Source organism: Talpa europaea (genome assembly GCF_964194135.1).
Source record: "Talpa europaea genome assembly, chromosome: 14".
NCBI classification, from domain to species: Eukaryota; Metazoa; Chordata; class Mammalia; order Eulipotyphla; family Talpidae; genus Talpa; species Talpa europaea.
In genome coordinates, this window is record NC_140082.1 from 92573615 (window position 1) to 92587355 (window position 13741).

The 13741-nt window shown below is 63.4% G+C and overlaps 2 protein-coding genes across 2 annotated transcripts; one reads left to right on the top strand and one right to left on the bottom strand.

The window, feature by feature from the left end:
- Positions 1-5514: 5514 nt before the first annotated feature.
- Positions 5515-6902, bottom strand: GDPGP1 (GDP-D-glucose phosphorylase 1; the record flags this gene model as incomplete). Its single annotated transcript, XM_084254118.1, has 1 exon — positions 5515-6902. Exon 1 carries the CDS (start codon positions 6652-6654, stop codon positions 5515-5517), a length of 1140 nt encoding a protein of 379 aa, XP_084110244.1. The 5' UTR covers positions 6655-6902.
- Positions 6903-10483: 3581 nt separating this feature from the next.
- On the top strand, positions 10484-12670 carry CIB1 (calcium and integrin binding 1). The gene is made up of 7 exons (XM_084254185.1): positions 10484-10562; positions 10637-10671; positions 11127-11235; positions 11747-11897; positions 12025-12143; positions 12208-12296; positions 12450-12670. The coding sequence occupies exons 1-7, from the start codon at positions 10512-10514 to the stop codon at positions 12469-12471; spliced, it is 576 nt and encodes a 191-aa protein (XP_084110311.1). The 5' UTR covers positions 10484-10511; the 3' UTR covers positions 12472-12670.
- Positions 12671-13741: the final 1071 nt, after the last annotated feature.

The following is a 13741-nucleotide window of genomic DNA, read 5'->3' on the forward strand; positions in this document are numbered from 1 at the left end:
CCTCTTAGGCTCTGAGGGGGGAGCAATGGGCAGCGCAGTACCTGTCAGCTGCCTGCAGGTCTGGGAAGGGCCTTGGCATTCACCAAAAGCACCTCCTAGTGTTGTAGGGGTGTGGCTGCCCTTCAGAACAGCCCAGCAGGGGGGCCACAGAGTGCCCAGGAGTCACCAACGAGCCCCAGGCGCCCCAGATCAGCCACAGCGCACGGCGGGCGCGTGCAGGGGCGGCAAGAGGCAGGGTCAGACCGGGGCTTGCTTCTCCCTGGGAAGGGAGCTGGCCGGGGCGGGCGGGGTTTGCTCTTAAGATGGAACTGAAGGGGCCTCCTGGGGCGCAAGGGGCGAAGACGCAGCCTAGGAAGCCGTCCGCAGCCTCTGCAGCCCGAGTTCGATCCCCGGCGGGGAGCTGCCCGCAGGGCGCGGCACCTCCCGGTCTCCCGCGCGGCCCAGCCGCGTGTCGGCGGCCGCGCCCGTGCTGCTCCCGCACCTGCGGGCCCCTGTCACCCCGCACCTCGGGCCGCGCCCGGCTCTCGCGCGTGAGTAAGTGGATCCTGGGGCAACATGAAGCGGATCTGCAGCCGCAGCGCCCCGGGGGCTCGGCCGGGAGCCCCGCGGCGCCGCCCACCCGCGGCCGGGCCGGGTCAGCCCCTCGCGGCCGGGGCGGGGCTCGGCGGGCCGCCCATGGCCGCTCCGCCCGGGCTTCCGGCCTCGGGCGCCTCCTCGCCGCGCAGGCCCGGCTGCGTCCGCCGTCGGGGGAGCCCGCGCCCCGCGCCCCGCGCCCGCGCCCCGCGCCCGCGCCCCGCGCTCGCTCCCCGCGCCCCGCGCCCCGCGCCCGCTCCCCGCGCCGAGGTCCCGGCGGCGGCGGCGCCTCAGTCAGCGCCGCGCGGGCCGCCGCCGCCGCCGTCGCCATGGACACGGGGGCGGCGCCCATTGGCGAGCGTTCTGGGGGCGGGGCCCCGGGAGCCACGCCCACGGCGGCGGCGGCGCCATCTTGGCGCGGGGGCGCGGGGCACCATGGGACTCGCAGTCCGCCCGCCCCGCCCCGCGCCTCGGGCCGGGCCGCGGGCAGCGCCGACCGGACCCTGCGGGGCTCGCCCCCCCCCAACCCCCCCCGGCCCGAGGCGCGGCGGGGACCCCGAGGGTCGCGTGCGGCGCCCAGGCTGCCGCCGCCCCCCTCCCCGGCCGGCTGCCCGCGGCCTCCGCCGGACTCAGCCCCGCTGGCCGCTGGGATCGCCGCGGGGCCGAGGAGGGGGCGCAGGGGGCGCTGGGCCGGCGCCCCCCCCCAGGGACGCGGCGCGCGCGACGGGCTCCGGCTCTCTCGTCCGCAGGCGACGCGCTCGCCCGCCCGCTCCCGTCAGGCTCGGCGCCTCGTCCGCCTGCGCGTCCTTCCGCGCCTCCAGGGCCGAGGGTTCCGCGGCGGGAGCCTCTTACTGACGCGGTTCAACAGCGGCCCCGGCGGCGGCCGAGCGCCGGGCTGCAGGCTGCCCGGGCCTCTGCGCCGCCGGTTCGATCCCCGGCTGCTCCCCGGCCACCCACCGGAGGAGGGTCCCGCATGGCGCGCAGGCCTCTCCTGCCGCCCGCTGCTCCCCTCAGCAGTGTCCTTCGGTCCTTCTGCCTGCTCTGCTCCCCGCTCTGGCTCTGGTGAATTGTCTCGCACCCCCCCCCCCCCGCGCGGTTCTGACTGACCCAGTTCTTGTATAAACAAATAAATAAATCTTAAAAAAAAAAATGGCTAGGGACACAAACAGGCATTTCATGAAACATAAATGGACAGTGGGTATAAGAAAAAAATTTTTTAAAGGGGCCTCCCCGGTGGCGCAGCGGTTGAGCGCTGGGCGGCGAAGCTGCCCGCAGCCTCTGCAGCGCCGGTTCGATCCCCGGCTGCTCCCCGGCCACCGGAGGAGGGTCCCACATGGCGCGCAGACCTCTCCTGCCGCCCGCTGCTCCCCTCAGCAGTGTCCCTCGGTCCTTCTGCCTGCTCTGCTCCCCGCTCTGGCTCTGGGGGATCCTCTCGCCCTCCCGCGCTCCTGACTGTGCCCAGTGCTCGTATAAATAAATAAATCTTAAAAAAAGTAAACTAATAGGCCGAGTGAAGCGACATGGCCAATATAAAATGGAGTCACTAATGTCAAGTCATAAACCCACCTGGGGCAGTAAATCAGGCAGCACCCACACAAGGAACGCCCAGGGGGAGGCCCGGGGGCGCTTCTCCTAGTCAAATCTGGACTGGACACACTGACCCTGCGCAGAGGATCCCAAAAAAGCTTGAAAGCGGCAAGTGAACACCTGCACACCTGTCTCTGCACGAATCTGGGCGCTGGGACGCTGCCACTCGTGCCGTGTCAGCAGGAGCACTCGCTCCTCTTACCGCCCTGGTGCTGGACACATCCCACCCGGCTTGGGCTGAGAAGCGCCAACACTGCTCCCCTGAGCGCACGAGGTTTGAGCCTGAAACCCTCTTAGGAGCCGGCACCCTCATCTGTTTGTGCTAGGGGGAGAGGATGTCCCGAGCTAATCCCATGCAGGCTTTCTGGACGCCACCCCCACGCCAGGCTAAAGCCATCAGGACACTGGGAAAGACAAATCCCGTCCCCGCCAAGGGAGGGTGGCTGGGACCTGAGGGTGGAGTTGGGCAGCCAGGTGGGTATAAAAACCAAACACGTGGGCCTTGGGCTCGTGATCGCTCCCCTCCTGGCTTCACCGCTCCTGGCTGGCGGCCAACTCTGAGAGCGCCATTTTGGGATTCCTGATCGGCGGATCGGGTAGGACTCATTTAAAACTTTGTCTTCCGGGCCTCCCCGGTGGCGCAGCGGTAGAGCGCTGGGTTGCGAAGCTGCCCGCGGCCTCTGCGGCGCCGGTTCGATCCCCGGCTGCTCCCCGGCCACCAGAGGAGGGTCCCACACGGCGCACAGACCTCTCCTGCCGCCCGCTGCTCCCCTCAGCAGTGTCCTTCGGTCCTTCTGCCTGCTCTGCTCCCCGCTCTGGCTCTGGGGAATCCTCTCACCCTCCCGCGCCTCTGACTGTACCCAGTGCTTGTATAAACAAAACAAAAACAAACAAGCAAACAAATAAAGAAAAACATGCCTCTATTAAAAAAAAAAAAATCTTAAAACTTTGTCTCCCCCTTTTCTCCCAGAGCTGTACATTTCCTCCTTTTCCCCTTCCCTTGTAAATAAACCTTTTATGAACCTTTCGCGTGCGCCTGCAGCGGAGCATGGATAAGTCCTTTTAAGCGCGCGGGTGAGGACCCACAGCCAGGCACCCCGGTTTGTATCGGGGTTGCTCTACAACATTTGGACTTTGGATGGTTAACAACGGACTGTGTTGGACAGTGTTTGAGAAGGCTGTTGTCCAGGCAGACTGCTCTGTGTGGACTCCGCCCCGCTCACTGCTGATCAGGTGGGCTGGGGTTTACTGCCACAGGTCATCACCCATTTGTTAGTTTGATAAATTACAAATCATGTGACGTCATGGAAGGACACAGCTGTGGGTAGAACTTTACTCTGCTCATGACATGCAGGCGCTGTTTTAGCACCTGAAGTGTACCGGCTCTTGCTTCAGTCACCACCATTCAGCAACTTCCTGACCAGACTCCCTGATTCTGTTATGCTGCAGGGGGCCTTGCTGCCCCAGCCAGGTAAGACACTCGCAAGCAGCTAAGAAAAGGGCCTCACACGGAACCGAAGACTTTTCAAGAGCCTCACACCGTGGGGCAGAAGATTCCTTGTGCCTCACACCGTGGGTCTGAAGATTAAACATCCCTTTGTTTTTTGTTCTTGGTCATAAAAAGAGAAAACCTTATGGAATATACATTGGGCAATAAATTATACGTATAAGAATATCGTAATACATGGCCTGGAAAATTACTTGCTTAAAAATTAAACACTGAATAATCTGGCTCACTTGACAATGGGGAATAATTATTGTGCAAGGGCATGTCTGATAAGCAACCCAGAGCTGGTCATAATAATATTCCTCATGTGGAAGTTCCGTAGAGAAGCCTTGTAATGAATCATGCAGTTGATTACGCTAGGAGTTTCTAGGTAAAAAAAAGTTCTAACAACTGATTACCGGGAAGCAACCGGTCTCTGGCTGCAGGCCATTATAGACAGAGGAATCTCCTGATACTGTAGCCTTGGCGACAGGGCAGTACCAAGGACTGTGAGCTGCCCTAGATAGTTGTTTAGGCTGAAATAACGCGTCTAATTATCTACTAACTTTTAAGGTCGTTTCTTTTCTTATAAACACGTAGGCGACAAAATGTCCATGGGAAAGGAATGTACTGATGGTTTTGTTTTGCTTCTAATCATATGATGATGTCATCCCATCGCTCGCCATAAGGTATAAACGAAGACCCGCTGAGGCCCTCCGCAGGAGACGCTTGCGCCGAAATAAGAGTGTCTGCGTCCGCCTCACCATCCCTGCCCCTCAGTCCCAAGGTTTGGCCTAGGACGTCTCATCCTTTCAGGGACGCCTGACCCGACATTTTGCCGAAAGCTGGTCTTTGACAGTTATTCTCCCTCTAATCCATTCACCCGGGCACTCATTGCAGCTTCAGGCGTTCTTCCAAAAATGCAAGTCACTTACTCCCCAATTTAAAGCCCTTCAAGGTCTCCGACCACAGGAAGTCTGAACCCACAGTGCAGGCGGCCCTCCCTCCAAAAGCCAGCTGAGATGCAGAGGCGCTGGGCTGGCCCAGTCCGTCTGACTCTGCTCGATGACTCTTAGGACAGCGTCCCCTGAAAAGCTTCTGTCTAAATTCCCTCTGGAAGACTCTCAGAGCCTATCACCGGCTGAGAAATGCCACCATCAAGAAAAGTGATTTTTTTTCCAGGAAAAAACTTATTTGGGCCAGAGAAGGCTTTCCTCTGAAAACCAGTCCTAGCATGGAAAAGCCTGATGTCTGGCCTGTCACCTTGGACACAGTCTACTCGGCAGCAATGCCACCTGCACTCCGCCCAGCACGCCCCAAACTCGAGGGGACCAAACATTTTTGACAGACGTTTAAAAGTTAAACTTAGAGACGAATGTCAAATTGTGTTTCTCATGCAACGGGTTGTGCCTCATCCCAGTGAGACTTGACACCCCCGGGACATAAAACTTGGCTGAACTTCTTCATAAAGCTTTGTACAGGCCTGGGTCAGCTCTGCGGGGCACCGAGTGGCCCCCAGGAGAGCAGGGTCCAGGGAGCTGCCACCTGCACGCAGTCGGAGCCCAGTCCTGGCAGCTGAAGGCCAGAGGCCCGTCAATGTCACCTCACTAAGACCCGACGCCAAGGGACATCCGCACAAGCCAGCGTGTAACTTGCACGCCACGCCGCCACAGTGGTGGGTTTGTCATCCCTGAGCTTGTCTGCAGAGAGGGGGAAGACATGTCCACGAGGGCTTGTTCATCGGATTTATTGCCCGGTTTCTCCTCTTCATCCATCCTTACCTGTCCCATAGGCCGGGCCAGGGGGGAAGGTGGCCAACGTGGCCATTGTGACAGAGCTCCAGGCAGGGGTTCACCCTTCCCCAAGGGCTACGGCTCCTCCTGGGCTGCCAAGGCCACCAGGGCTGTGCGCACCTCTTCTGCCTGGGCTGGCGGCAGCAGACAGCCCCGGATGAGGGCCAGGGCAGCTGCCTCTGTCAGGCTGCTGAAATGCTTGGGGGTTTTGACAGGGAGGTGCCCAGCCAGCTCGCAGAGGGCAACGTTGAAAGCCTCACCCTCCTTTATGCCGAAGCTGGACTTCCGTGCCCAGAGGATCACCCGGACCCCCGTGAGCTCGGAGGAAGGGAACGTCTTTCCGGGTGGGGCGCCCCGCGTGATAAACAAATTATGTGCAATCTCGTGGTCGGTCAGGTAGTCAGTGGCCCGACACACTCTGCTTACCAAGGCTTCCAAGTCCGAGCCCACCCCACCAATGTAGAAGAGGAAGCCGGGGGCGGGGAGGCCCTGGAGCAGATGCAAACGGCCCCCAGGGTCCAAGGGTTCGCTCGGCGCCCCCTCCACGGGCAGTCTGTGGGCCAGGTAGTAGCCATGCAGGTGGAGGTGGTTCACTGAGGCCAGGCCCCCCAGGCTGTTGAACCCGACTCGGAAGCCAGGGTGCGAGCTCAGCAACACAGCCTCAAGTCCGGCCCGCAGCGCACCTGGCCGCAGGCGCTGGGGGAGCCCCTGGGCGGGCTCGGGCACCAGCAGCACGTGGCCCCGCTCCAAGGGGCTGACGTTGATCACCACAAGGACATCCTCCTGCTGGGGGCGATTGGGCTGCCGGCACAAACGGAAGAGGACTTCTCCCGGCCGGATCTTGTTGAAGTTAAACTGTTCGGGGTCAAAGGCCTGCCTCACACTCTGGATGTTCTGGGGGCACCTCCTCTGCACACCCCGCTCCACATTCAGCTGAGCCACGAGCCCTACCACACCGGGGAGGGTTCGGGTCTGCAGGTCCCCCAGGCGGTAGCGAAACAAGCCCAGCTCCATCCGCTGCCTCCAGGCCGAGCACAGTGCAGAGTCAAAGCGAGACAAGGGCGGGGTGCCGGGGGCCAGCTGGGGCCACTGTACCCCCGTGGGCGCGAGTTCCTTCTGCTCATAGACAAAATCCGGAATGCCCCGCCCCTCCCAATCCTTGGCGTCTGGAGGTAGCAGGTAGGGAGCTTCGCTGGAATCCTGTGGAATGGCCATGGGCTGACCTGAAACACCTGTAAGGTGGAAAACAGGTGACGCCGCCACACTTCCATGCACAGCTTGGTTCCGTATTTCCCAATGACCTTTACTTGCTGTTCTGATGGCAAAAGTAAACTGTGCCTTTGGTAGAATAGTTTGGAAACACAGGCATGACCCATAATTCCACTGTAATGTATATTCCTGCTGATCTAAAAAATATATTTTTGTTTCTAAAAATTGTATTTGTAATTTTCTTAGGAGTGAAAAATCAAGATTAAAATACAACCATTAGGGCCTCCCCGGTGGCACAAGGGGTTAAACACCGCCCTATGAAGCAATCCACAGCCTCTGTAGCATGAGTTCCATCCCCAGCCGGCCAGGGAGAAACCCACATGGCAAAGTGACCTCTCCTTTCTTGCCCGCTGCTCCCCTCAGCAGTGTATTTCCTCAGTCTGCCTGTTCTGTTCCCCGCTCTGTCTCTGGTGAGTCCTCTCACCCCCTCGTATCTCTGGCCTGTACCCCAGCTCTTGTGTGCATAAATAAATAAATCTTTAAAAATTAAATAAAATACAACCATTATTCCAAGGTGTGGAGGGGAGAATCACAATTCATATTTAGCTTCCTTTCCATTAATAAATGGATCTTGCTTTTTTTTTTTTTTTTTTTAAACAATCTTTAAAGCCTGCAAGACTGGGTGCCGCTGGCCTCTCACTGCCCTCCTGTGAACATGCTGGGGATTGGGCTTTGCAGACACATCTGTATTTTCCTTTAAAATAAACTGCAGCGGCCACTGGGCTAGGCGCACCTGTAGACCTGCCCTCCAGGAAACTCCGGGGTTCTGGGGCACAGAATGGCAGGTTTCAGGGGTGACAGCTCCTTCCAGAGTGTGTGGAGTGGCCAGGGCCAGTCCTTGGCAGGAAATCAGTACCTGCTGTTACCTTCACCGGGTTCCCGGAGGCCCTTGGGGCCAGGGGTCGTGTGCATGGGGGGCTGCTGCTGGCCAGGAGTCGAAAGGAGGAGGCTTACCGAAGCAGAGTGGCCTTGATTGAGTCTGGCTTTCCTCAGCCCTGCTGGTCCAGAAGCTTCACATTAATAAACAGAAGGAAACATAAAAAGACATAGAAAGTGACATATCAAAAATCAGGCTACGTTTAATGAGTACAGTTTCAGATTTGTAAGACTAACGAGCACGAGAGGCTGCACATGACCATGCTTAACACCGAAAGTGCAGCTAGAAATGGTGAAAAGGGTAGATTTATGTGGTCTGTTTTTCACAATAAAAAAAGTCTGAGATGGTCAGTTATGCCATATATTTTACCACAATTTAAAACATTTTCAGTGTCTCAAAACAGATTTTTAAATAGTGCGATGGTTTGCTGTGTACTGTGCTACATTTAAGACATACTTGCATTTGCTCTAATTCATGCAGGGGCCCCGCCCACCTTGTGCCCACTCCCCGAGTTTGGGGGCCCCTTTCTGTGCCCTTGCGGCATGTTCAGCCGAGCCACGGAACCCAGGCGTTTATGAAGGAACCGCTGGGTATGAGATGGTGAGATCGGAGTAGCAACGAAGTCCTCATCCTTAGGGGACCTCCACCCCACGGCGCAGTCAGATTATTGAAACGAGCAGGTCATGTGTCTGCTCATTTGTAACAAGTCCCTGGCAGGTTCTAAGTGGAAGAATCATCTAATATATATTTTTTATTTTTTGGTAAAGATTTATTTATTTATGCATACAAGAGCTGGGGTACAGGCCAGAGGTACGGGGGAGGGTGAGAGGGTTCACCAGAGACAGAGCGGGGAGCAGAACAGGCAGATCTACGGAAACACACTGCTGAGGGGCGCAGCGGGGAGACAGGAGAGGTCTGCTGCGCCCTGTGGGTACAGCCTGTGGGTCGGCTGTAAGGTGGAAAACAGGTGACCTAGTCGGTTCCCTGGCTAGGATCTACCTCAGGTCGCAGAGGCTGCGAATAGCTTCACAGCGCTGAGACTCCACCCCCTGCGCCACCGGGGAGGTCCTCTGTAATATTTTATAAACCTCTGTACCTGCTGTGTGGAAGCAAAGGAGAGATCGTTTAGGCGCCCCTTTGGGGGCCAGATTAGGGACGAGGCAGCTGGATGGCCGCAGTGAGCAGAGAGCAGAGGCACAGAGCCAGCAGCCCCCGGGAAGGCTGCAGGGTGAGCCGCGGCGCGCACGAGTGGGGTGGGGCCCCCACTGAAGCAGACTTGCTATTACTGCGCCACACCCACGACAGCAGGAGCGCGAGAGATCGGGAGAGGCTCACCTCAGGACCAGCAGTGACAGAGGTGAAGCAGCTGGGGTTGGGCCGCGGACAGCTGGCGGGAGGGAGGGGCAGGCCTGGCCGGTGATGACTGAGGTTGACGCCGCCTGGGCACCTGAGGAGAGAAGTGGTGCGGGCTCTGCAGGCTCCAACCTGGAGGTCCAGAGTCAGGTCTGGGGCCTCCCCGGGGGCGCGGCGGGTGAGCGCTGGGCTGCCAGGCTGCCCGCTGCGGTTCGACCCCCGGCTGCTCCCCGGCCACCGGAGGAGGGTCCCACATGGCGCGCAGACCTCTCCTGCCGCCCGCTGCTCCCCTCAGCAGTGTCCCTCGGTCCTTCTGCCTGCTCTGCTCCCCGCTCTGGCTCTGGTGAATCCTCTCACCCTCCCGCGCTCCTGACTGTGCCCAGTGCATGTGTAAACAAAACAAACAAATAAATAAATAAAACATGCCTCTATAAAAAAAATAAATAAAAAAAATAAAAAAAATAGAAAAATGAAAAATTTGACAGCCTCCCTGGTGGCGCAGGGTTAGTCTCAGCACTGTGAAGCTGTCCGCGGCCTCTGCAGCACGAGTTTGGTCCCCGGCCAGGGAGCTGCCCCCAGGGCGCGCAGACCCCTCCTGGCTCCCCGCGGCTCCCCGCGGCAGTGCGCTGCGGTCCCTCTGCCTGCTCTGCTCCCCGCTCTGGCGCTGGGGGATCCTCGCGCCCCCCCCCCGCGCTGCTGACCGCGCCCAGTGCCTGCGCGTGGAAACCAACCAACCAACCAAGCAATCTTTGAACACAGAGAGTCAGGCCTGCGCAGACACAACGCCGGAGCAGCGCTAAGCCGGCCAGGGCATCCCCGGGGGCGCGGGCGGCGGGTCCCGGCGGGCCGACCGCAGGCCCCGGGCAGCGTCCTCACCGCCCGTGAGGCGAGACGCGCGGGCAGCGCAGGCCGCGGGCGGGGCCGAGCGGCGGAAGATCAGCCGCGCCCCGCGCCCCCGCGCCCCGCGCCCCGCGCCCCCGGCGGGCGAGACGGCCGGGCCCGCCGCCTCCCCGCGTGCGGCCACCGCGCCAGCGCACCGGGGGCGCGCCTGGGGGGAGGGGTGGGCCCGCCCGCCCCGCCCCGCCCCGCCCCGCCCGCCCCGCCCCGCCCCGCCCGCCCGCGAGGGGGCCTCACCGCGGGGGGGGCCGGGGCGCCGGGGCCGGCGGGCCGCGGGCTCTCGCGTCGGGGAAGGCGGCCCCGGCCGGGCTCCCGGGTCCCGCGCGCCGCGCCTGCGCCCTCAGCTCCGCGCCGGCTCCCCCCCCCCCCGCCCACGCAGGCGCAGTCGCGGCGCACGCCGGCGCGTCGGCCCCGCCCGCCTCGGAGGCGGGGCCGTGGGCCTGGGCCCCGCCCCCGAGCGGCCGGCCCCGCCCCCACGCCCGCCCCAGCCGCGGCGCCTGCCCGGAGCCCGCGCGCGGAAGCGGCCCGGGAGGCCCGGCGCGGGCGGGAGGGGCGGGGCCGCCGGGCCGGGGGCGGGGCCGGGGGCGGGGCGGGCGGGGCGGGGCGGGCGGGGCCGCGCCGAGGCGGAAGTGGCCCGGGCGGCGTCGGGCCTGGTCGGCGGGGCGCGCGGCGCGCGATGGGGGGCGCGGGCAGCCGCCTGTCCAAGGAGCTGCTGGCCGAGTACCAGGTGCGCGCGGCGCGGGGCGCCGGGGGGCGCCGGGGGGCGGGGGGCCCGCGCTGACCCGGCCCTCTGCCCCCCAGGACCTGACGTTCCTGACCAAGCAGGAGATCCTCCTGTGAGTGCGGCCCCGCCCGCCGCGGCCCCGAGCCCCCCCGCCCGCCGCGGCCCCGAGCCCCCCGCCCGCCGCGGCCCCGAGCCCCCCGCCCCCGCCCCCGCCCGCCGCGGCCCCCGAGCCCCCCGCCCCCGCCCCCCGCGGCCCCCGAGCCCCCCGCCCCCGCCCCCGCCCCCCGTCCCCCGCCCCCCGCCCGCCGCGGCCCCCGAGCCCCCCGCCCCCGCCCCCCGCCCGCCCCCCGCCCCGGCCCCGCCGCTCGGCGGCCCCGGGCCCGGCCGCCCCGCCGCAGGACCGGCCTCCGCGCCCCCGGGCCCCGGCGCGCCCCCGCGGCCGAGCGGGCAGAGCCGGAGCCGTTAACGCTCCCGAGTGTCCCCGGCGGCGGGTCCCGGGGGGCTGGGCTCGGCCTCGGGCGGGGGGCGGGGGGCATGGCGCGCCCTCGCCCACCGCCCCCCCCGCAGGGCGCACCGGAGGTTCTGCGAGCTGCTGCCGCCGGAGCTGCGCGGTGTGGAGGCGTCGCTGCGGGCGCGGCTGCCCCTGGAGCAGGTCCTGGGCCTGCCCGAGCTCAAGGTGCGCCCCGCCTCGGCCTGGGCGTCCCGGCCTTCTCCAGCTGCCCGACCGCCGGGTCTGCTGTCCCCGGGGTCCGGGTCTGCTGTCCCCGGGGTCCGGGTCTGCTGTCCCCGGGGTCCGGGTCTGCTGTCCCCGGGGTCCGGGTCTGCTGTCCCCGGGGTCCGGGGTGCCCTCTCGGTGGCCAGAGCCGCGTTGCCCTGTAAGGGGCCACCTGTCAGAGCTCAGGCGCCTCACCTCGGAGGCTGCTCCCCGGCGCCTCTGAAAACCTGAGCGAAGGGCCCGGACCGGGACCTAGAGCGCAGCCAGTGGTCAGCCAAGTGTGTTTTCCGAGAACCCGCTGTCCCGTCCTCTCCCCCGGGGCGGCCTCCCTGCCCCTTCCGCCCCCGGGCCCCACGCCGCAGCTGTGGACCCAGGAGCCCGAGCTCCCGGGGTGGGTACTGACCCGCTCCCCCGACCCGGCGGGTGGGCATGAGGGCGCGACCTGTGCGTCACAGAGGCCGCTCTCCCCCAGGCCAACCCCTTCAAGGAGCGCATCGGCAGGGTCTTCTCCACATCCCCAGCCAGGGACAGCCTGAGCTTCGAGGACTTCCTGGACCTCCTCAGTGTGTTCAGCGACAACGCGACCCCAGACATCAAGTCCCACTATGCCTTCCGCATTTTTGGTGAGGACCGGGGGGACCCTGGGGTGCGGGGGGGCCACCCAGCCCACCGACCTCTGGGGGTGCCGCTTTGGTGGCGGCTTGGCACATCCCCAGCCTCCGTCACTCTGGCTTCCCGTGTCTGCTCCAGACTTTGATGATGACGGCACCTTGAACAGAGAAGACCTGAGCCAGCTGGTGAACTGCCTCACGGGAGAGGGCGAGGACACACAGCTCAGTGCCCCCGAGATGAAGCAGCTCGTGGACAATGTGAGCCGCGGGCCGGCGGGTGCAGGTGGTGTGGGGACTCCCGCCTGAAGCCCTCCCTTTCCAGATCCTGGAGGAGTCGGATATCGACAGGGACGGGACCATCAACCTCTCCGAGTTCCAGCACGTCATCTCCCGGTCACCGGACTTTGCCAGGTGTGAGGCGGCCCCTGCGCCTTGCCCGGTCCCCGCTGCCATGTCTGGGCCCAGGACTTCACGCCGGGAGGGCTCCCCGGGCGGCTCTTCCTTCCCTCGGGAGCGGTGGGCGCATGTGGTGGCTCAGTCCCCGCCCGCCCTGCTCTCCGGCAGCTCCTTCAAGATCGTCCTGTGACCAGAGCCACAGCCGTCCCAGCGCCTGCGAAGAGCCTTCCCACTGTGGAGCTGTGGCCAAGGCTCAGCCTGTGCTGCCGGCCCAGCCCGGAGCTGGCGCTGCGCCTCACTGGGGCAGGGGCTGCCACACCGGGCCTCTCCCCTCCTCACTACTGTGATCATCGCTGTCTGCTAATCAGTAATAAAGGGCTTGCACTCTGCGTGTGGCACTCCAGACACTGGCGTCACTCTGGGAATAAGTAGGAGCTAAAGGCGTCTGTGTACAGGAAATCCAGCTGCCCCCGGCCCCCCGGGTGTGCACCACGGGCCACCTGACCCTGGTGGTCAGCACGCACACAGCCGACGCCGGGAGAGAAAAATCAATTTTATTATATTTTGAAAACATTTAACTTGTAAGTTGGAAAAAATAAAAGGCTCTGTCCCTGGTGCTCCTCCCCGGGCTGAGCGGGCACAGAGGAGAGGGGGCCCTGTCCACCCCGGGCTGACGGGCACGGAGTAGAGGGGGCTGCTGCTGTCCACCAGTCTGTGCCGGCTCCGCCTGGGGGAGGCGCTGCTCTCGGAGGCAGAGGTGGCCCATCAGCCTTTGGAAAGCGGGGCTTGGACCCCCTAAAACTCAGAACTAGACCAGCCTCAGAAAGCAACACTCCTCTGAGGAAGGGCCATGATTCATTTATTTAGATTTTATTTAAAAAAAAAAGTAAAGTGCATTTTATTAAAAAACAATATAAAACCCACATAAAGTCAGTGCTAAGTCCTGGGCAGTGTATCTTTTGGGGGAGCAGACAAGGTGTGGTGACTGGGCTCAAGATGAGGGAGGGTGTGGGGAGAGACGGGGCGCCCTGGGCTGGAGCGCAGGAGGGCGGGAGTGTGTCTTCCCTGAACCACGAGAACTCGGCCAACGGTCATCCTGGGCCCCGAGTGGCCCCGCAGTGTCCACAGCCAACGCGGGTCAGAGATGTCCAGGAGGTAGGTGGGAGCCCAGGGCCTGGTGAGGGCTGCCTGCCAACCTAGTCCTCTGGTCCCTGAGGTGATGGGGTGACGGCCACCACCAGGTGGCAAGGAGGACCCTGGGGCTCCGTGGGCCCCGGCCCCTGTGAGGTCGGCTGGCGCAGGCTCAGGCGGGGCAGAGGCCATCTGTTGGGGGTTCACAAGTATCTCGAGCTCGCCTGTGGATGGGCCCCAAGGCCCGGGCCGGGCGGCGACTGGGAGGGCTCTGCCACGGCCGGCCCCGCTGCTTTGCTCGCGCCGTCCTCTGCCTTCACATTTTCAAC

Bases quoted from the DNA above. Each gene is read 5' to 3' on its own strand.
- CIB1 (XM_084254185.1), top strand. From the start codon at position 10,512: ATGGGGGGCGCGGGCAGCCGCCTGTCCAAGGAGCTGCTGGCCGAGTAC. The intron at 10,563-10,636 runs GTGCGCGCGGCG...TCTGCCCCCCAG, and splicing joins AGCTGCTGGCCGAGTACCAG to GACCTGACGTTCCTGACCAA. The intron at 11,236-11,746 runs GTGCGCCCCGCC...GCTCTCCCCCAG, and splicing joins TGGGCCTGCCCGAGCTCAAG to GCCAACCCCTTCAAGGAGCG.